At 44.1% G+C, this 24,230-nt stretch overlaps 1 protein-coding gene across 2 annotated transcripts in view; it reads left to right on the top strand.

Annotated features, from left to right (window-relative positions):
- LOC127419271 (EGF-like repeat and discoidin I-like domain-containing protein 3) overlaps positions 1-24,230 on the top strand; it is a 291,255-nt gene that overhangs the window by 100,150 nt on the left and 166,875 nt on the right. For both annotated transcript variants that reach the window (XM_051660557.1, XM_051660547.1), the window contains one exon: positions 17,521-17,649. In XM_051660557.1, coding sequence (XP_051516517.1) covers positions 17,521-17,649 — 129 coding nt within the window. The remainder of the gene's footprint in view (positions 1-17,520; positions 17,650-24,230) is intronic.

Raw genomic sequence — 24,230 nt, 5'->3', positions numbered from 1 at the left:
GTGTGGCGGCCTCCTGGGCTCTGACCAATGGCGCCTCTTTAGCAGACATCTGCAGAGCGGCGGGCTGGGCAACACCCAACACCTTTGTGAGATTCTATAATCCCCGAGTTGAGCTGGTTTCGCCCCGTGTGTTTCCAGGTACGAACAGGTAAGTTCCGGGACAGCTGGCCGGGTGTACCGCTTGCGCATAGCACCTTTCCCCTTCCCGAGGTGAAGACGTGCACTTTGACTCCCAGTCCTGTTCACAAAGTTGTGGACCCTGGATGACTTTCCTCCTTAGCCCTGTGGCAGGCGGGTTTACAATGAAACTCGCTGCCGGCCCAGTATGTGTGCTAACTAGGCCCTGTACTGGGGTAGGTGCTCCACATGCGCTAGTTCCCCGTAGGTAACCCCGTGTGACGTATCTTCCCCAAAATTGTTTCCCTCTTGGTAAACTGCGTCTGTAGAGCTCCTCCCCCCTGGGTAGGACCTACCACACGACTTCTCCACATGACATACTTCCGACAAAACTCAGTAAGACCATGTGACGTATTTCCACTCAAATAACCCCCCCTCCGGGCGGGGTGTGGTCTCCGCAGTGTCTTCCCCTTGGTAGTGACACCCCCCCCTGACGCGGACACTTACAGCCCCCAGTCGGTAAAAGATTTCCACTCTTTTTGGGGAGAAGAAAGAGGAGAAAAGGCCACGGCTGGGCTAGCCTGTCCCCATTTTTTGGGCAGTCGACTTATCCCCGAAATACAGGGGACCATTCGATGGGGGAGGTTATGTGACGGCCTGGTGTGCTGGCTATGAGGCACACAGCGGTCTGCCCATCTCGCACTGCCAGTCCACATAACAGTTCAGTCATTGTGGCATTTTGTATAGGGACCCCTAGTGTCACTACATCGACACAACGTCTCGTTCCCTCCATCAGGGAACGGAGGTTACGAAAGTAACCAGGACGTTTCCCATGCATTGTAATTGCATGGAAAACGAGTCTCCAGTAAAATTTCTTCCTGTGTTCCACAGTTGGAAAAAAAAAAAAAAAAAAAAAAAGAAATCATTGGGTTTGGAACAACATGAGGATGAGTAAATGATTAATTAATTTTCATTTTGGGGTGAACTATTCCTTTAAATGTGTTTTGATCACAGGAGCAGATAGATGGTTGTTTGGGATAGTTTTGATTTGTTTCAGCTCTAAAGCATATAATCTGACATTATTTTGGATTATATTATTTTCCACAATCCACAAGGGTTAGAACAGTGACCTCAACAAAGTGTTCAGATGGTGCCAGAAGCATTTGCAGTATTGTGTTTAGACATAGTGCTTAGTGTCTTTAAATAGAATATTTTAGGCAATTTAAATATATATATTAGGCAGAAAAAAAATTTTTTAAAGAAAGTCATGCGGGTTTAGAACGACGTGAGATTGAGTAAATGATGACAGAATACAGATCTGCAATCCAGATCCCCAGGTTATCATCTTAATAGCATGTTAAATGTTTGATGTAATTACATAGATTAAATGAGATCAACAGCTCTATTATATGGTTAATCATTTATTCTCACTCATATGCATTTATCCCTATTACATCACCCTTATCAAAAATGATTTGCATATTATAGTCTTGCCAATTTTGAGAGCAAGAGTAAAATGGGAAGCAGATTTATTTTTTTGTGGCTTGGGTTCAGAGTGATTGTCACTACATGTCTTTTTTACTATATGAACTCTGAAGTGGAATCAAGCCAAATAGTATAGACAGTAGCAAAAAGAAGCAAAAATAAAAAATGTTGTATTAAAGCATTTTTCACTACACACCTCAGTGCTCACTGTACTTTTATACTTAGGTAAAAATGCAGATATATGATTGGCCAAATGAGAGTTGACACCTAGTGTGAATAAAACTTCAGAAGTTAAAACACAATCTGAATATCAGCTCCTATTAGTTTTGCCTCATTGGATCAGCACCATTTTCCTTTATTTATTAATGCCTTTGCCATGCTTTTCTTTTCTTCATTCTTTGTTCAATTATGGATCTGATGTGTACATTTAATATGCAGCTAGAGAACATTCATCGTAGCCCACTGGGCCCTTATTAGTGTAGTTGCACTGGAAGAATGTGTTGAATGAATAATACACTTTCTTTCCCCTCCAGGGGAGTTTGAGTGATGGAGTAGGTAAATGCATTGAACATTAGTATGCCATTATATAACTAAAGGTGGGCCTGAGTTCACTGGCCAATATTATGACCTCTCCATTAGGCACTGACTTGCTAAAAGCCCTCCTTTTTAAATGCCCTGCCTTTTGCTTAAGCACCATTTTTGTAGTTCAGGAAACATTATTGCAATCTGCTGTGTTGTGCATTTAAACTTCCAAATGGAAAGAGGTGTCTTCTACTCACACGCAGCTCCTGCTGTGGCTGATAATTTCTTCGACTTCATGGCAATCATTTTAAGGCTTCACATTAATTGTGGCCTTTTTTTAAAGGCTCAGCATGTATAGTTCAGAATAGAGAAATGTTTCATAAGCAAATTAACAGCAGCATAACATTCATCTGATGCTCTAGCAGAAAAATGTCTGTAGAACATTTGAAGTTTGACATACAGTATGTTAATCTTCCTTATAATGTGCACATTTCCTTTGGAAAATAAACACATTTTTATTTTCTTTTGAGACACAGCAGGTAGATGATTTTAACCTTTAAATTAGCTATGTTTGTATCAGAGAAATAAAAACTAAACCAAACTTCACTCTTGTAGCAAAGATTCAACCGATTTTCAGTGGAATGAGTATGAAATGCTTTTTACTCTAATAGGTATGATTAATTCATGAATTGTGTGATTACACCCTCAGTGTTATCTAATTAGTATTTCTTGCAAAAGCAGTGAAAAACACATCTTGAGATCCCTTCATTCGGATTTGCGCTCAATCAAGCTATATTTTGAATGCAAGAACGCATGTTGTGCTGACTTCGGAAGGCTTGGTTTGTTCTCTGTATAAGCTGCATGTTGCCTATACAGCTGAAGTTTCGCTTACTGCCCCCTGGAGAAAACAGGTGGTACTTCAAGCTTGAATTTCTTAGAAATCTTCCTTATTACGGTTCAGGGACATGATTAATTGACATGATTAATTAAGTTACAGAAAAACTCAAACCAGTCCATCTGGCAACAACCATCATGCCACGGTCCAAATCACTGAGATCAAATTTTTCCCCCCATTCTGATGGTTGATGTGAACATTAACTGAAGCTCCTGACCTGTATCTGCATGATTTTATGCACTGCACTGCTGCCACACGATTGGCTGATTAGATATTGCATGGATGACTGTTGGTGCTAGATGGACTAATGTGAGTATTTCTGTAACTGCTGATCTCCTGGGATTTTCACACACAACAGTCTCTAGAATTTACACAAATGGTGCCAAAAGCAAACATCCAGTGAGCGGCAGTTCTGTGGACAGAAATGCCTTGTTGATAAGAGAGGTCAACAGAGAATGGCCAGACTGGTTCAAATGGACAAAGTCTACGGTAACTCAGATAACCATTCTGTACAATTGTGGTGAGATGAATAGCATCTCGGAATGCTGTTCTAAGATCCAGGTTGGCGCTGTTTTGGTGGCACGAGGGGGACCTACACAATATTAGGCAGGTAGTATTAATGTTGTGGCTGATCGGTGAATATATATATTAGAGGTAGACCAATATATCGGTTTTACTGATTAATAGGTGCCGATAATTGCTTTTTAGAACTATTGTTATTGGCAGAAATCTATGCCAGTAGTTGGCAATAGTTTTTTTCATTTTTTATTTTTTTTATTTTTATTCCTCCGTGTTCCTCTGCGGCCGGTGCTATTTTGATTAGATAATTAAGTATTCTAAAATGAGGCGAGGACATGCAAAGTAAAATGCGACTATAGGGAAGCATGCCTTATCAGCAGACACATTGTGTTTCCAACTGTATATCTTGTAATAAACCGTATTCCTCATTAAACCTCAACTAATGATGTATATACACCGATGAGCCAAAACATTATGCGAATAACGTTGTTCATCTCCTAACAAGGCCACATGTCAGGGTCTGGGTAGATTAGATGGTAAGCAAACAATCAGTTATCATTGTCAACGTGTTGAATGCAAGAGAAATGGCAAGGCAAGGCAAGGATAGTTTATTTACTGTATATAGCACATTTCATACACAATGGCAATTCAAAGTGCTTTACATAAAAATGATAAAGATAAAATAAATATTAAAACCAATTAAGAACAAGAAATAAGAATAAAAAGTAATAAAATATATTTAAAAAAGGAAAATTATTAAAATAAATAAAAAAGCAAAAGAATACAGAAATAAAATTATACAGTACGATCAGTAAGTGCAGCACAGTGCTCAGTGAATAAGTGCACAGCTAAACAGATGTGTTTTTATTCTGAACTTGAATGTGGCTACTGTTGGAGCACACCTGACCTCTTCTGGTAGCTGGTTCAGCGGCAGGCTGCATAATAGCTGAATGCTGTTTACCTTGTTTTGAGTGAACCCTTGGAACTTTTAACTGACGTAATCCTAATGATCAGAGAGGTCTGTTAGGTTTATATTCAACAAGCATATCTGCAGTGTATTTAGGTGGTAGGCCATTGAGTGATTTATAAACAAGTAATATTACTTCAAAATCAATTCTAAATGTAACTGGAAGCCAGTGTAAATACATGATTACTGGAGTAATATGCTCAGATTTTTTGGTTGGGGTGAGAATCCTGGCAGCAGTATTCTGAATGAGCTGCAGGTGTCTAATGGTCTTTTTGGGAAGGCTGGTGAGGAGTCCATTGCAGTAGTCCACTCTACTGGTGATGAACGCATGAACAAGTTTCTCCAAGTCTTGACTTGATACAAAACATCTAATTATCACTATATGTTTTAGATGATAGTAGGCTGATTAATTTATTGCTTTGATGTGACTACTGAAAATAAGGTCTGACTCCAAAATGACACCAAGATTCCTTACTTGATCTTTTTGTTTTTAGACCCTTGGAGACAAGGTATGTATTCACCTTGGGAATTTCTCCTTTGTTGCCAAATACAATGACCTCTGTCTTGTCGTTGTTTAACTGAAGGAAGTTTCGGCACATCCAACTGTTAATTTCACCAATGCACTGGCACAGAGAGTCTATGGGCTGTAGTCGTTTGGCGATAGGGCTAAATCTGGGTGTCGTCTGCGTAGCTATGGTATGCGATTTGGTTCTTTTTCATAATTTGGCCTAGTGGGAGCATATACAGGTTGAACAGGAGCGGTGTAAGAATTGAGCCTTGTGGGACTCCACATGTCATGGATGTCCACTCAGATTCATAGTTACCTATGTTCACATAGTAACCCCTACCATCTAGATATGACCTGAACCAGCTGAGAAAGAGCCCTACCCAGTTTTCCAATCAGTCTAGGAGAATGTTGTGGTCAACAGTGTCAAAGGCAGCACTGAGATCTAGTAATACAAGCACTGATATTTTGCCTGAATCAGTATTTCCCCCAAACGATCAGACTTTTGAACTCTTGATCACTCACTGTGTATTTTTAGTTGTATACAGTCTTATCTTATTTTGTGTATATTGTATACTGTATATTGTATATTATTAGGTGTATATTGTATATTGTGTTGAGTAAACAAGATGTGTAAATTTTGTTATATGTAAATGAGATGTTTATTGTAATTATCATGGATGCTATGTTGTTTGGAACTGCACCAAAGATTTTCACCCACTTGATTTGATTGATTTGATTTGATTTTGATATTTAGCTGAATATCATTAAGCATCTTTATAAGCATCGTCTCTGTGCTGTGATGCGGTTGGAAACCAGACTGGAAATAGTCCAAGTAGCCATTTGAGTTTAATAATTTATTCAGCTGACTGAAAACAACCTTTTTAATGATCTTTCCTATGAAAGGAAGATTTGCGATTGGTCGTAGTTGTTTAATATAGAGTTATCCAAATTGCTCTTTTTTAGAAGGGGCTTGACAACTGCAGTATTGAGGGACTTCGGAAATGTGCCTGAAAGGAGTGAGGCATTGACTATATATAGCAGATTTGTTTTTTTTCCAGACAGTTAAACACATTTTTGAAAAAAAAAAAAAAAAAAAAAAAAGCTGGCCAGAAGTAAAGACCTGTGCGAATTTGACAAGGGCCAAATTGTTATGGCCAGATGACTGGGCCAGAGAATCTCTGAAATGGCAAGGCTTGTGGGGTGCTCCCAGTCAGCAGTGGTGAGTGCCTACTGACAGCTGACAGTGGTCCAAGGAGGGACAATGGGGTGCTCCCAGTCAGCAGTGGTGAGCAGCTACTGACACTGGACCGATGAGGGACAAACCACAAACCGGCGATAGGGTGTTGGGGGCCCAAGGCTCACTGATGCGTAAGGGCAATAAAAGCTATCCCATCTGGTTCTAACTGACAGAAGGTCTACTGTGGTACAAGTCACAGAAAATTTTAAAGATGGTTACAGGAAGAATGTGTCACAACACACAGTGCATCTCACCCTGCTGTGTATGGGGCTGCTTAGCCGCAAACCGGTCATGATGCCCATGATGACCCTTGTCCACTGTCAAAACCGCATACAATGGGCATGCGAGTGTCGGAACTGGTCCTTGGAGCAGTGGAAGCAGGTCACCTGGTCTGATGAGTCCAGTTTTCTTTTACATTACATGGACAGGCATGTACATGTGTGCCATTTACCTGGGGAAGTGATGGAACCAGGATGCACTGTGGGAAGATGATAAGCCAGTGGAGGGAGTGTGATTTTCTGGGCAATGTTCTGCTGGGAAACCCTGGGTCTGGACATTCATGTGGATGTTAATTTGACACGTGACACCTACCTAAACATTATTGCAGACCAGGTACACCCCTTCATGGCAATTTTATTCCCTGATGGCAGTGGCCTCTTTCAGTAGGATAATGCGCCCTACCACACTGAACACATTGTTCGAGAATGGTTTGAAGAATATGATGAAGAAATCAAGGTGTTGCCTTGGCCTCCAAACTCCCCAGAGCTCAATCCGACTGAGCATCTGTGGGATGTGCTGGACCAACATGTCCGATCCATGGAGGCTCCACCTCGCAACTTAGAGGACTTGAGAGATCTGCTGCTAATGTCTTGGTGCCAGATACCACAGGACAACTTCAGGGGTATTGTAGAGTCCATGCCTTGGCTGGTTGTACAAACTCTTCATCTGTTGAATTTATAGGCTATAAAAAGCTTAATTTTGTAAATATTTAAATATAGAGCATTTTAACAGAGCCAATAGAGTCCCTTGTGTGTTTCGGGCTTGTTTAAAGTTATTTTCTATTTTTATTTTTATTATTATTGGTATTTTGTTTGAACAACAAACTGAATCTTGGATTTTATTCATGTTGGACTCTTGTAGCATCTATGTCTGTGCCCATTATAGTAATTTTTTTTTTTTTATTCTTTGAATCGAATTTAAAAACTATCGGCTGATTAATCAGTTATCGGCCTTTTCCACTACCTTAGTTATCGTTATTGTCAAAATTGGTTGACCTCTAAGAGATATATATATATATTGTGGCAGTTCCGAGGTAAAATGCCTACTGAGTTGCACTAAAGCAAATAAAATTTTCTCTCAAACAGATATTTATTTATTTATTTATTTTGGTTTTTAAGGTTAATGCTCACAAGTGCAATGCTTTATTAGTTGAGCTACTGTACAATTGTAACTGTACTGTACAAAAAAACATAAGATATAAGATAACATTGTGTAAGAATTTTTATGTAATATTTTCTGTTTTATTGGTTTAGCAAAGCAAAATCAAAATATTTCCAGGTAACTCCTGGAACATGCTTAAGTACCCTCTGGGGTGCACATAACCCTGGCTGAGAATGTCTGCTAAATGATTCCAAAATAAGGACCCAAATCAGTTTACAGCTCCTTGGTCTTTCCAAATCAAACTATTGCTATCTTCATTTGGCCCTGTCTATTCTTATCAACCTTGCATTGTTAGATGGATGCAAGTTGACAGGAGAGAGTTGCTGGGCTGTTCCTCTCCTGCCAGACCGCTATCATGTTGACATTTCCATGGCATTTCCTGGCTCCCTCTTTCACCCTCTCCCTTTATTTCTGAAAGACATTCCAAGGTGAGCTTGAACTTTCTTTGGCTCCCTTAAGAGATTTAGCCCCCTTGGTGGAGGGCTGCCATGGATTTATTTATCAACTCGTCATTGTGTCCATTCTGTCTAGTCAGCCTGTCTTATCAAGCTTGTCATATACTGAGTGAATGGTGGGAAGAAGAGAGAGAGGTTTGAGGAACATGATGAAGAAATCAAGGTGTTGCCCTGTCCTCCAAATTCCCCAGATCTCAATCTGATTGAGCATCTGTGGGATGTGCTGGACCAACATTTTCGATCCATGGAGGCTCCACCTCGCAACTTAGAGGACTTGAGAGGTCTACTGCTAATGTCTTGGTGCCAGATTCCACAGGACAACTTCAGGGGTATTGTAGAGTCCATGCCTCGGCAGGTTGTACAAACTCTTCATCTGGTGAATATATAGGCTATAAAAAGCTTAATTTTTTTTTAAATATTTAAATATAGAGCAAGAGGATAAGTACAACAGAGTCTCTAGTTTGATAAATAGATGCCTCACATGTCCTCAGCTGAAAGCTTCACTGAATTCTACCCGCTCAACACCAGTTTCATGTACAACAGTAAAGAGAAGACTCAGGGGTGCAGGCCTTATGGGAAGAATTGCAAAGAAAAAGCCACTTTTGAAACAGAAAAAACAAAAAGAAAAGGTTAGAGTGGGCAAAGAATCACAGACATTGGACAACAGATAATTGGAAAAGAGTGTAATGGATCTTAACCCCACTGAGCTTTTGTGGGATCAGCTAGACTGCAAGGTGCATGAGAATTGCCCGACAAGACAGCCACATCTATGGCAAGTGCTACAGGAAGTCTGGGGTGAAATGTCACCTGAGTATCTGGACAAACTGACAGTTAGAATGCCAAGGATCTGCAAAAGCATTTTTTTGATGAGAACTCTTTGAAGTAGTTTAAGAAGTTCTGAATTTTGTTTTTCAAATTATAATAGTAATTTTTCACGTTATTAATGTCCTGACTATGCATTGTTATCAGTTGAATGCCACTTTGGTGAATAAAAGTACCAATTTCTTTCCATAAGAGCAAAATCTGTACATTATTCCAAACTTTTGGCCACCAGTGTATATATATATATATATATATATATATATAGTGGCAGTTCTGAGGTAAAATGTCCACTGAGTTGCGCTAAAGCAGATAAAATTTTCTCTCAAACAGATTTTTTTTTTTATTTTTTCATTTTTTTTTTGGTTAATGCTCACAAGTGCAATGCTTTATTAGTTGAGCTAATGTACAATTGTAACTGTACTGTGCAAAAATAACATAAGATATAAGATAACATTGTGTAAGGAACAGGCTGAAAAGTTAGTGTTTATAAACTGGTAATCTGCCTTTTTACTTGTGATTTGTATGAAAGGGAATACAGTTAAATTCATTGTTGTTTTAGTGCCTCTAGTGTTCATTTCACCAGGAAACTTCTGCACAATGGACAACCAGCCATGCAAAAATGATTTTGTATGAATGTAGGTATATATAATTTATTTCTATGATACCAAACTGCAACATTTATCTGCTGGTTAGGCTGTTCTGTTTTGATGGTTTTAAAGGGGTTTGGGGATCTTTTGGCTGTTAAACCAAAAAGCAATCATGGGCTGATTTAAACTGTTTTTTTGTTTTTTCAGCATGGTTGACATCCCTACTATTTTTATGCAATATTTTCTGTTTTATTGGTTTAGCAAAGCAAAATCAAAATATTTTCAGGTAACTCCTGGAAAATGCTTAAGTACCCTCTGGGGTGCACATAACCCTGGCTGAGAATATCTGCTAAATGATTCCAAAATAAGGACCCAAATCAGTTTACAGCTCCTTGGTCTTTCCAAATCAAACTATTGATATCTTCATTTGGCCGTCTATTCTTATCAACTTTGCATTGTTAGATGGATGCAAGTTGACAGGAGAGAGTGGCTGGGCTGTTCCTTTCCTGCCAGACCGCTATCATGGTGACATTTCCATGGCATTACCTGGCTCTCTCTTACATCCTCTCGTTTTATTTTTGAAAGACTTTCCAAGGTGAGCTTGAACTTTCTTTGGCTCCCTTAAGAGATTTAGCCCGTCTGGCGGAGGTCTGGGCTGCCATGGATTTATTTATTTAATCTTGGTTTATATTTTTCAACTCGTCATTGCGTCCATTCTGTCTAGTCAGCATGTCTTATCAAGCTTGTCATATACTGAGTGAATTATGGGAAGAAGAGAGAGAGAGATAGAGAATGCAGACAACACTAAAAGCAGAAGGAGACCCATAAAGCAACTGAGTGGTATTCTTGACCAGTCAGAGTTCTTTTTTTGTGATTGGGAGATGAGTGAACTGGGCAGGAGGCAATAAACTGGCTGATACTGGCTGATACTGCCTTTCCCGTAAAGGACTGAGACAGAATTAGGCCATGTATGAGCTGTGCAAGCCCTTACCCTGCAAACTCTGAGCTGCACATTTCTTTTAAAGTGCCTGCCTAGGCATTAATGTGAAGGTGTGCTTTTTTTTTTTTTTTGGTACAGTGATTCTAGATTAAGGGCATAGTGCTCTAAATTACAGCATACTGACTTCACTTACAAAGAAAATCTTTTCCCACAAAGGGGAGCATTCCGTTTTATTGCATATACAGTGGGGACCAAATGTCTGAGACCACTGGTGGAAATGTGTCTATTTTGCTTTCTATTCTAATTCAAAATTTTAAAATGCACACGAATTTCAGAATTTCTTAATATTTAGTATGTACCCCTTTTGCTTCAATGACACTTGAACTTTAGCTGGCATGGACTCCACAAGTTTGTTCAATCCCTGATGGTCCATGTTTTCCCAGCGGGATTTGAGACTCTTCCAAAGAACATCTTGTGTGCTTTTCATCTGAAACTGGATCAGTGAGTGACACTGTCACATGGAAGCCCACTTTATTATTCTCATATGGCTTGTTATGATTTCCATACTGTTCAGTCCCCCACATGAAAAAAAAAAAAAAAAGAAAAGAAGAAATGATAGCCTATTATCGCTTATTTTGGTGAGGCACGTCAATTATTTTGGGCTTGTTTTTCCAGACCAGGTCGTTTGTTTCTCTTGCAAGATCTGGCAACACTGCAACTGGTATATCACTCAACCATAGCATAGAGTACTATTCCTGAGTTTTAACTGGTTACCATTTAGAAAGGAGGGTGAGGAACGCTGGAACCGAAAATAAAAAATAAAATAAACAAATGTCTGCTTTGAACGAACCAAAATGAAAAACATTTCGGTTTTAGTCCGTAGTTACAAATTTAAGTATAGATGGGGAAAGAATTCCCAGATTTTTTATGTAGTCTCAATGTAGACTTTTGGACCCTACTGTATAAGTGTATATCTGGCCATAATGGGGGAAAAAAGCATTCTGGAGTCCTCAACCACATAAGATACATACAGGTAATGTGCACATGACCTCACTGTTGCTCTGTGCTGGAGCTGCGGTTGGTTTGGCTTTACTGGAAATATTTGAGCTCAAGCTGCCCTTGATACTCACCTCCCTACTACCCAAATCCTCAGCTCAATCTGCTTATGATAACTCAGACATGGAGAGGCTGTTTCACCCCCCATCATATTCACCCTGGCCCTTGCAGTGGAGATAATTTTAGGGGACAGTAATTGTATCATCTATAACCTGCTGCATGCTGAGGTACAATTATTTTGTGAGCTGTTTGTTATGGTTTGTAATTATCTTGGACAAATTGCTTTATTTAGTTACAGCTTTGTTTATGTGGACAATGCAGAAGTCCTTTACACAGGTGATCCAATCAATGGCCTCAAGGCTCATTCTAGGAAAAGCCACATGAGTTCACATGTCAAGCTGTAATTATTATAATCCAGTCAAGTGATCACCATATCTCCATATTAATGCCTCATAATTTCCATACCATGCAACTGACATTTCCTACAATCTGCATAAATTAATACATTATTGAATGCATTTAGGTTATTTACCTGTCTCTCTTGACATTTAGGTTGATTTTTATAAACAAGCAACCCAAAGGAATTTACTTTGAGGGTTTTAGGAAGGATTGTTCATTAGAGAGTGATTAATTGTGCAGGAAACAGAGGACACTTTCATGTTTTTAACCAGTGCTAAGGTTTTACTATGCTGCATTGAAGCCAGGCTCTTCTGATAGATTGGCTCCTATTGTGATTTGTCAGAAAATCGGGATGTGTGTGCCAGCCAACATCAATTACTTTCCTGCCACAAGCACGAGCTGCTCAACAATAGCTGACACTCAAGCTTGTTGATCCCCCTGACTTGCGCCACAAAAGAGAACATCATGGAGGACAAAGCTTTGTTTCATAGCCCACAATGCCTGGTGATGTCTCTCAGGAACACGGTGCACATATGGTGTACAATCCCCCCTTCTTTCTCTCTCTCCCTTTTCTCCTCCTTTTTCTGTCTCCATCCCTGTCTCTCATTCTTCCATCTCTCTACAGTTAGAGGAGGGCTGTCACAAAGCTGTGTGCCATTATAGATTGTCATGTCAGAATGCAAGCATAGCTGTCACCCTCTCCTTCAGGATGCAGAGTACTTGTAATGGAGTTCTGGCAAGACTATTATACATGGTGTGCCCCTTTAATTAGCTACTTATCTCATTATAGGTGACATATAAGATGCAGTGCCGGAATTCAAAATATTGATGTGTTTACCATGGTGGTATACATTTTGGATTGGCCTTTATGTTGTCTAATAACACCAATAACTTTAAAGCAAAAATAAATAAATAAATGACTTTAAATGTTTGCTAGTCTGCTATGGTATGTGGGAGGCACTCTCTTTCTCAGAAAAGATACTGTAACATTTTTCAGCATAATCTGTTTAGAACATTCTTATTGCTGAAATAGTGTTATATTAAAAAGTAAATGAAATCAATTGTTTTTGAGTTTCAGGATGTGAAATATATATATAAAGAAGAACAGTCCAATAGTTCAATTATAAAGGCTTAACAGAACATTAGCCACTTTTCCCACTGTCAGGCCAGTGCGAAAGAGTGCTATCAACTGGCCAGCCAGGACCAATAGCCTCAGACCTTGAGCCACGAGACAAAAATCGATCTTCGTCCCACCATCGGGCCAATATGCCTGTAGCGTTGCCCTAATACCACCCTTAACATGCCACCCTGCTGCCAATGTCACACACCCCACCCATTTCATAAGCAAGAGGGAAGCTCAAGCTGAGGTATCATGTTATATAGTTATCTAGAATATCAAGTTTTTATCATTCCTAAACATTAGCTAGCTAGCAAGATAAGTTGGCGTTGACAACTCACTGACTGTAACTGCCATGGTGTCCCAAGTGGTCTCTCCACTAATAATGGGACGATGTCCCAGCACACCATCCATGATCTCAAACCATGGAAAGTTCTTTCTTTGGGCACCACTTTATCCATTGTGCATTTTAACTGAATTTTACTGTACCCGCAATGTTTTAATTTTTCCTGAACCTGTACCATTGTGCGATGGATACACAACCTGCAACGTTCGGCGAAACTCCACCTTTGACATTGACCCTGCCTCGCTTCCCAGTTGCTTTGTTTAACCCAAGGGTAATCGGCCAAAATCCATTGGCCGTTGGCCCAGAGAAAGCCCAGAAAAGGCACGATGAAAACCCGGAAGTGAAAGTGGGAACACAACTGGCCCTGGCATGCACTAGCACGCCCAATAGTGGCCCAATAGTGGAAACATGGCTATAGAGAGGCTGGACAGAATACCTACAACATAGACATCTTGTGGACATCTTGTCCAAGTCTCCTAATTGTATGTTTAGAACTAGATTGGAACTTACAGTGTAACTCTTTCAGTTCCATCCCATTTCTTGTGACATTGAACATTTGATCATCCAATCCTCTTCATCTGCAATGAATAAAAGCTACTGTATGCAAAAATATATGTCTTGGAAAGTATTACTATTTGTATTGCTCATATTTGGGCATGTAAGGGTTAGTTCACAGAGAGGGCGGATGTTAAGCGAGTGTGAAACCCGCAAAAACTACTTGTTAAACAGCCCTTTTTTATGCTGCACTTTATACTCAGGGAGAGTGAAGTTATAAAGTAATTAATTTAATTAACCATTGTGAATATTCAGTGTAGCTATGTACAAATCACTGCCTACACAGAGGACACTGTTAAACCAAGCAACTTCCTATTGGTCAATATTGTGAATTAGCAAGTTAAAATTCACCAAAACTGATCCCCACTGAAATTTTAGTAGGGACAGTCTTTGCCACCGGAAGTTCATCAGGTGGAATTCGCATGGATTTCCATTGAGATGACTGTATTTTTTCTGTGGAATTTTATGGTGCAAAGGTAAATGTGACCAAGCCTTAACTTATCCTGCACAATGATAGCTCCAATCATTTGGCTTATTGAGGAGAGGTGTGCTATAACATTTCTAAGCAATCTGACTTCCAATTTTGAACAATGAACAATGTGAACAATGAAATAGTCAAATAAAATCACATCGTCTTACATTAAAGGAGGCACGGCCTTACTGGCCAGAATATTAGAGAAACTTGACTGTGGACTTTTTTGACTTGGGCCAGAAATTACCTAGCAATGTCCAATAAATCAGCTAGAACACCCTAGCAACCACATAGTAATGCCCAGGCAACAACCCACAACACATTTCTCATCCAGAGCTGTTTTGCTCAGGGCAGATCATGGGGTTTTTGTCTTTGGAAAAATTTACATTTTGTCGGTCTTTGCACTTAAAAGCACATTGACCGTGCCTCTGCAATATGTCTCTCTACCCCACCCATACCCTGTCCTGAAACTTGGTGCTGATATTTTGAAAGATTAAACTGACTGCCCCGCAATTTCATCAAGCAACTTTTGACAGCATGCAACCCAATGCAGGCACTCTAATGTTTTAAACATCAGTGTGGTATTGATAGGCCATGAGTTATGAGCCCTCTGGGTGTTCTTATGATGTTGACCTGCTTGCAAATATAGGATTTGTGAAGACTAAGAGATTAGAAACTGCTCCAGTACAATCTGTCAGTTGCCTGAATGTTGTTTTAAATGCTCTTAGTGATACAACCATTTTGATTGGTCATTCATCACATTACAAGATTATTGTCTTTTTTTTTAAAGCTGAAAATTATATTTTTGTTGATGTGAAAATACTTAGCTTAACAAGCAGAGGCAACTATAAGTAAGTCATTTGTGATTGATTTTTAAGTAAACATTATTGCCCTGTAGTTTTATCGACATTTTACTGTGTTTGTTTGAGCATCCCAACCAGCACAACATAGCAACATTGGCTCAACCAATGACATGCGTTTGAGGCTGGACTAACTGTTTTTTTGACTAATGGAAGACGAGGGAAATATGTGGGAGAAACCTGTTTGAAAACAGTCAATATTTTTACAATTCCGTTTGATGATGAATCTCGACAGTGGCTTCCCATTTTGGGATAAAGGCAGGCATACCATTAAGAAATACCGGAATACATGAAAATCTTGCCATTAATTTACTTAGAATGTCATTAAACTGATGTCCTGTTGAAGAACTGTAATTTCACAGCTTTCCCTTGACCTTCCACATACAATGAGTTAATGTCTGCTCGGTTCGTGGAGTTGGTCAGTGATTTAGCTTTCTGACTGCAAGTAGCAAGTCAGTGAAATGCGAGGCAGCTGTGTTGACACAGTGCCAGGGGTGGTAATACAGTGCCCATGATATCATTAATGCTTCAATCTGTCCCATGGTGACCTCAGCAAGCGATGCTCATACTTATATTTATCTCGTTCTCTCTGTGGCTGTCTCTCATTCCTTCTTTTCCTTCTCTCTGTGCAATATTTTCTTATATCATTCTTTTGCCTTTATGTCACTGCAGTTGTTATTTGAGCACTATAGAGATGTAACTGCTTACACTGCAGGTCATTGTTCTGAACTGCTGATCTCTGTTTCTAACCCATCTGTTTATCTAACCCATTTTGCCCGACTTTCTTTTTTGTCTGATGTACCTACAAAGCCCCATTATCATACTGGATATAATTTAACATCATCATGAATATTATTAAAATCATGATAATGTGGATGAAAAAACAGACCCAGCAAGTAGCACATACTGTTTATTCTGCTACGAGATTCATCCACACCAATGTATAAAACTTGCACACATACACACATTATTTCAAAGGTTCTGTAATGAGGGTGGATTGAAAGTGTTTCTCAATCACGGTCTGTCACCTCACACGGCTTGTTAAAAAAATAAAAATATGAGTGGGTCCTATCTCCACTTGGCCCAATGGCTGTATCATATAGCAGTATTTCTCAATCATGGTCCTGAAGGATGCCAATACTGCACTGTTTGGATGTCACTTGGCCCAATGGCTATATCATATAGCAGTATTTCTCAATCATGTTCCTGAAGGATGCCAATACTGCACTGTTTGGATGTCTCCCTTATCTCACACACCCAGATCTACTGATTAGCTCATTAGTACAGACCCCAAGACCTGAAATGGGTGTGTCAGATAGGTAGGGTGTGTCCTACTCTTTGGGCCAAGGGGAGATGTGGCTTCTGGTTGAGAATCACTAGCCGCTTTTCCCCTGTTGGGCCGGTTCGAGCAAGGGCTATCAACTTGCCAGCTGGGGCCAATGGCCAAGGACCTCGAGCTGCGAGACTAAAATTGATCTGCATTCTCACCATCGGGCTAACAGGCCTGCAGTGTTGTCCTAAAACCACCTTTAATACACCGCCCTGGTGCCAACGTCACACCCTGCCCATTTCACAAGCAAGAGGGAAGCTCAAGCTGAGGTATCATGTTATCTAGTTATCTACAATATCGAGTTTATACCAAATGTAAACAGCAAGATAAGTTAGCATTGACAACTCACCGACTGTAACTGCCATGGTGTCCCGAGTGGACTCTCCACTAACAGCAATACGATGTCCCAGCACACTGTCCATGATCTCGAACCATGAAAATTTCTTTCTTTGGGCACCGCTTTGTCCATTGTGCATTTTAATGGATTTGTACTGTACCCCGCAATTTTTTTTATTTTTCCCGAACCTGTACCTTTGTGCGCTGGATGAACAACATAGCAAGTTTGGCAATCTTGGTGCTGAAACCTCTGACCTGACTCATCGAAACTCTACCTTTGACCCCACCTCAATCCCCAGTTGGCTTTGTTTGGCCCAAGGCTAATCGGTGGGCCAGTGGCCATTGGCCGTTGGCCCTGAGAAATCCCAGAGGAAACATGATGAAGCCCTGGAAGTGACTGTGGGAATGCAACTGGTACGCACTAGCACGCCGTCATTTGACCCGATAGTGGAAACTTGGCTATTGATCAAACTCATTATTTGTCCTGGTGAATGCCTAGATACATTAAAAAAGCATTTCATTCCCTCTGCTTATTTATATTTATCTATATTTCAGGACCCTGCCATCCAAACCCTTGTCACAATGGAGGCACCTGTGAAATCAGTGAAACATACAGGGGTGACACATTCATTGGATACATCTGCAAATGCCCCCAAGGCTTCAACGGGGTCCACTGCCAACACAGTAAGTTCATATAATTCAAACTTCATATTAGTGCCCGACCGATATATCGCTGATATGAAAACTTTTTTCAGAACATTTAATGCAGAAAACAATGCTTTAGTATTGGTGTCATAGTGTAGTTTGTCCAGCAGAGCGCGCTCCGACTCCATTGTTTACAGAGCTGAACTGACAGTGGCTCTGCAGACAGGGCGGAGTTCAGCGGTGTCATCACGATAAGTTGTTAACTAGTCTATTAAATACATACTGGAAACATAATAAACAATGACCCCATCATTTTCCCTTTTCAATATAACTAATATAACGTTAACCTTGTCCCTGACAACCATGTCACTCATGTCTGTTTGCTGTTAGCCAGCTATAGTTTGTCAGTGCAGTCAGTAATGTAGCAGATGGAAAGGTAAACATCAGAGCATCTTTTTGCAGCTCAGCAGACAACGGTGCAATGGTGGATTTTGTCTGTTGAGTGTTGATTTCACGCTATGTTATTACCTAGTTGGTGAGACACAATTCTGTAAAGTAAATAAACAACATCCATCTTTTACTCTCCGTGACAACGAGCTTATAGCTAACTAGCTAATCACATAGCTACTTTCATTGTTGTCAGCTAAGTGGAAGCTAACGAGTAAACATGTATTCACCAAACTGTTTTGTTCAGGATTCACAGTTTGGTACCCACTTCAACCGAACAATTCCAGTTGTGTCATTTATAAAATGTAATATTTAAAAGTCTGGTTTTCCACCGTTGAAAGTTTCCCCTGAACTTGCATAGCAGAATACGGTGTAACACGGCTGCTGCTGTTTATCTTCACTCAGCAGGTGTAAATGCTTCTTGTTCCTTATCTGTCACTCACTCGACGTTGGTGTCGATGTAGTGACACTAGGGGTCACTCTTGGGAGCCCGAGACACCTCTGGTCTTTGATAAAAGGCCAATGAAAATTGGCGAGTGGTATTTGCATGCCACTCCCCCGGATATACGGGTATAAAAGGAGCTGGTATGCAACCACTCATTCAGATTTTCTCTTCGGAGCCGAACGGTCATGCTCATTGAGCTGAATACTACTGTTCATTCACCTCTGCTGGATCTGACGGCGCATTTCAGCGGCTTCTCCCCCCTCTGCACTGGTGCACTGCAGAGAACGCCCCTGGGTGCTTTGGCAGAAAAACTAGAGAGTATATTTTCTGAAAGAGCATTTATCCCCTCTAAAAGAGTATATATTTCTCTAAAAGAGCGCACACATGGAATGTCTTATTAAAGACGCGTCTTTTTAAAGATGCTTTTCCGATTGTGTGTTATCCTGGTTGTGCTCGTTATCTCTCGCCTTCTAACGGTCATGATCACTGTCTTTCGTGTCTGGGCACTGCTCACGCGGAGACAGCGTTCATAGATGGTCATGTTCTCATTGCGAGAATATGTCCATGGCAATGTTGTGGTCGCGGCTCGCCTTCGTCGAGTATCCCCCCGCGGACCTCCCATTCCCCAGCACGCTCCTCTGCCCCGATCGGGCTTCCGGGTGAATCCGCCGGCTCGTCTCATGGCGAGTTCGACCTCCTATTCGGAGCCCACAAAAGTGATGAGCTCTCAAGCGCAGCATCGGAGAGCGGGCTCGTCCAGTCGGAAGCCTCAGCTGGGCTCCTCCCTTCGGGGTCGATTGCACAGTCACAGGCTGACGCGGAGATGACGACATGCTTTCCCGGGCAGCCGCGAGCATCGGTTAGAGTGGATTTCACCATTCTTCCCTGAACCCTCACGGCTCGGTGATTGGTTCCTGGGCTCGTGGCGCCACTCAAAGCCACGCCCCGCCCCCGTTCCTTTCTTCCCGGAAGTGCATGAAGAGCTGACAAGGTCGCGGGAGGCACTTTTTACTGCCCGGTCCCAATCTTTTCAGCTTCCCCGCTCTCACTACCCTCGATGGTGGGGCGGCCAAGGGTTATTCGGCAATCCCCCGGTGGATAAAGGCGCTCGCGGTGCACCTATGCCCACAGAGTGCCGCCACCTGGCGCAGGTGCCCAAAGCCCCCGTCCAAGGCCTGCAGGTTTACGTCGTCTCTGACGGCCAAGGCCTACGGTGCCGCTGGACAAGCCGCCTCCGCCATGCACGCCATTGCTCTCCTGCAAGTCCGCCAAGGTGCTAAAGGAACTGCACGAGGGTAGTTACGCCCCTGGATTGATGCAGGAACTGCGCTCGGCGACCGACCTCGCTCTCCGAGCGACAGAGGTCACGGCGCGGTCTCTCGGGCGGACGATGGCCACACTAGTGGTTCAGGAGCGTCACCTTTGGCTCAACCTGATCGAGATTGGTGAGGCCGATAAGACACGATTCCTTGCTGCCCCCATTTCCCAGGTGGGCCTATTCGGCGACACTGTCGAGGACTTTGCCCAGCAGTTCTCGATGGTAGAGCAGTAGATGGATGCTAGCCGGCATATCCTGCCCCGGTGCGGCTCAAGATCCCGCACCCCGTCTGCTCATCACCAAGGGCGTCCCCCTGCGGTGACTGCACCGGCTCTGCCGCAGCTCGCCCCTTCGGCCCGGCCCCAGCGTGGAGCCCACCGCAGGAAGCAGACGCCACCCGTCTCGCGGCCGCCCAGAACCCGTGAAAGGCTTCAAACCGCCCTTGAGATGGGCGACCCAGGGACAATGAAACCCGCTGCTCTGGAGCTGGTAAGCAGATCTTCATCTTTTTGTTACCTTTTGCTTTTTGCGCTGCATGCCCAAGTGGCTGCAGTACTCAAGAGCTCAGCAAGAGCGGTTTCCTTGTTTCCTGGGTCACGTATCCGGTGTGTACAGCCGTCATCACGACCACCGTCCACCACTCCATTTGGCAGGTTTGGCGCTCCAGCGGTGGTCTCCCACCCCTGAGCGCCCAACTGTGGCACAAATCCACCCCCAATGTGACAGTCTCCACGGGTCACGAGGACAGGCCTCTTCCTCCCCTGTCCCAGGCTGTTCCGGGGGTGGTCACAATGAACCAGGTAAGTGCTTCGATGTCCTTAGACTCAGCACGATCACGACATGGTGTGGCACCTCGAGCTCCGCCTCGCGGCGAGGCCCCACCTGCCGGTACATCCGATGATGTTGTCCCTTTGGTCCCCCTTGCATGGAACTTGGACGCATGGCTTGCGCTTTCCAATCCATCATGAGGGCTGGTCCGGACCGTCCGACTCGGCTGCGCGATTCACTTCGCCGTGCATCCGCCCAGGTTCAGTGGTGTCCACTTCACCTTGGTGAAAGACGAAAACGCTGCTACCTTTCACGGAGATCGCTACCCTCCTACGGAAGGGTGCGATAGAACCTGTCCCTCCAGCCAAGATGAAGAAGGGGTTTTTTCAGCCCCTACTTGATCGTACCGAAAATAGGCGGTGGATTGAGGCCAATCTTGGACCTGTGAGTTCTGAACTAGGCTTTACACAGACTCCCATTCAAGATGCTAACGCGAAAACGCATTCTGGCGAGCGTCCGGCATCAAGATTGGTTCGTGGCGGTAGACCTGAAGGATAAGTACTTCCACGTCTCAATCCTTCCTCGACATAGACCCTTCCTGCGGTTCGCATTCGAGGGACAGGCGTATCAGTACAAAGTCCTCCCTTTCGGCCTGTCCCTGTCTCCTCGCATCTTTACGAAGGTGGCCAAGGCTGCCCTTGCCCCTTTAAGGGAGGTGGGCATTCGCGTTCTCAACTCTCTCGACGACTGGCTAATCCTAGCTCACTCTCGAGACATGTTGTGCCCACACAGGGACCTGGTGCTCTCACACCTCAGCCGACTAGGGCTTCGGGTCAACTGGGAAAAGAGCAAGCTCCTCCCGGTTCAGAGCATCTCTTTTCTCGGTTTGGAGTTGGACTCAGTCTCCTTGATGGCGCGCCTTACAAACGAGCGCACCCAGTCGGTGCTGGCCTGTTTGAAGGCGTTCAAACAGGGAACAGCGGTTCCACTGAAACTTCTTCAGAGGCTCTTGGGGCATATGGCATCCTCGGCGGTGGCCACCCCGCTCGGGTTGATGCATATGAGGCTGCTTCAGCACTGGCTCCAGACTCGAGTCCCGAGACGGCCATGGCGCCATGGGACACACCGCGTGGCCATCACGTTGGTCTGTCTCCTTCTTTTCAGCCCTTGGACCGACCTCTCCTTCCTCTAGAACTGGTCCCCAGGCGCGTCGTGGTCACGACAGACGCCTCCAAAACGGGCTGGGGTGCCGTTTGCAACGGGCACGCAGCCGCCGGCCTCTGGACGGGTCCGTGACTGCATTGGCACATCAACTGCCTCGAGTTGTTGGCAATTCTGCTCGCCCTGCGGAGGTTTCGGCCGTTGATCCAGGGCAAGCACGTGTTAGTTCGGACAGACAACACGACAACAGTAGCATATGTCAACCGCCAAGGTGGTTTGCGCTCTCATTGTATGTCACAACTCGCCCGCCGTCTCCTCCTCTGGAGTCAGCAGCACCTCAAGTCGCTGCAAGCCACTCACATCCCAGGCAACCTCAACACTATGGTGGACGCGCCGTCACGACAGGTTACCCTCAGGGGAGAGTGGAGACTCTACCTTCAGGTGGTCCAGCTGATTTGGAGTCGATTCGACAGGCACAGGTGCACCTGTTTGCCTCCCAAGAATCCTCCCCACTGCCCGCTCTGATATGCCCTGACCGAGGCCTCCCTCGGCATAGACGCGCTGGCACACAGCTGGCCCCCTGGCATTCACAAATATGCATTTCCCCCAGTGAGCCTGCTTGCACAGACCCTTTGCAAGGTCAGGGAGGACGAGGAGCAGGTCGTCCTGGTAGCACCCTTCTGGCCCGCTCAGACATGGTGCTTGGACCTCACGCTCCTCGCGACAACTCCCCTGGCAAATTCCCCTGAGGAAGGACCTTCTTTCTCAGGGAAGGGGCACCATCCGGCACCCGCGCCCAGACCTCTGGAATCTCCATGTCTGGCCCCTGGACGGGATGTGGAAGACCTAAGCTGTCTCCCACCTGCGATGGTAGACACAATCACTCAGGCTAGGGCTCCCTCTACAAGGTGCCTGTATGCCTTTAAGTGGCATCTGTTCGCTAAGTGGTGTTCTTCCCGTCAGGAAGACCCCCAGAGATGTGCAGTCAGATCAGTGCTTTCCTTCCTGCAAGAGAGGTTGGAAGGGAGGCTGTCCCCTTCCACCTTGAAGGTGTACGTTGCTGCCATAGCAGCACACCACGACACAGTCGACGGTAAGTCCTTTGGGAAGCATGATCTGATCATCAGGTTCCTAAGAGGCGCCAGGAGGCTGAATCCCTCCAGGCCACACCTCTTTCCCTCATCGGACCTCTGTAGTTCTTCAGGGTCTACAGAGAGCCCCCTCTGAGTCTTTGCAGTCAGCCGAGCTTAAGGCACTCTCCTTGAAGACTGCCCTCCTGACTGCGCTCACTTCCATCAAGAGGGTAGGTGACCTGCAAGTGTTCTCTGTCAGCAAAACGTGCCTGGAGTTCGGTCCAGGTTACTCTCATGTGATCCTGAGACCCTGACCGGGCTATGTGCCCAAGGTTCCCACCACCCCTTTAGGGACTAGGTGGTGAACCTGCAAGTGCTGCCCCAGGAGGAGGCAGACCCAGCCCTGTCATCGCTGTGTTCGGTGCGTGCTTTATGCATCTATTTGGATTGCACGCAGAGCTTTAGAATCTCTGAGCAGCTCTTTGTCTGCTTTTGGTGCACAGCGGAAAGGAAGCGCTGTCTCCAACAGAGGATCGCCCACTGGCTCATTGACGCCATAACTATGGCATATCTCGCCCAAAACCTGCCGCCCCCGGTAGGGCTACGAGCCCATTCTACCCGTGGTGTAGCGGCTTCTTGGGCCTTGGCCAGAGGTGCCTCTCTAACAGACATTTGCAGAGCAGCGGGCTGGGCAACACCCAACACCTTTGCAAGGTTCTACAACCTCCGGGTGGAAAAGGTTTCGTCCCAGGTAGTGGCACGCAACACAAGCGGGTAAGCCAGGGATAGCCGGCCGGGTGTATCGCTTGCACATAGCGCCTTCCACCTCCTTTTGAGCTGAAGACATGCGCCGTTAATTCCCAGTAGTGTTCACAAATTTTTTTCCCTGGTTGACTTCCTCCGAGCCCTGTGGCAGTCGAGTTTTCGGAGAGACTCGCTGCTGGCCCAGTACACACGCTAACTAAGAGCCCGGTCCTGGGGTAGGTGCTCCGCATGTGGCGGTTCCCTGTAAGGCTAACCCCATGCGATCTATATCTTCCGCTAATTCGTTTCCCTGTTGGCAAACTGGGTCTTCCTTGGGCAGAGCCCCTCTGCCCCAGTCTCCATGTTTGTAGTAACTCCTCCCCCATTGGGCAGGATCTACCTTGAAGGCTCTCCACATGGTTGGAAAGACCATGTGAAGTATTCTTCCACTTAAATATCCCCCCCTCTCTTGGGGCGAGGTGTGGTCTCCGCGGTGTCCTCCCCTTGAGAGGGACACCTCCCGACTAGACCTGGTGGCCCAGTTGGATAATCCCCCTTCTTTTTTAGGGAGTGGAAAAAGAGAAGGGGAAAAGAGGCCACGACTGGGTTAAGCCTGTCTCTATCTTTGGGTAGTCGACTTATCCCCAAAAAGGGCCGTTCGACA

Source organism: Myxocyprinus asiaticus, chromosome 3 (assembly GCF_019703515.2).
Source record: "Myxocyprinus asiaticus isolate MX2 ecotype Aquarium Trade chromosome 3, UBuf_Myxa_2, whole genome shotgun sequence".
Lineage (NCBI taxonomy): Eukaryota > Metazoa > Chordata > Actinopteri > Cypriniformes > Catostomidae > Myxocyprinus > Myxocyprinus asiaticus.
Note: the sequence above shows the minus strand (reverse complement) of the source record. Positions and strands in the feature narration are given on the sequence as shown.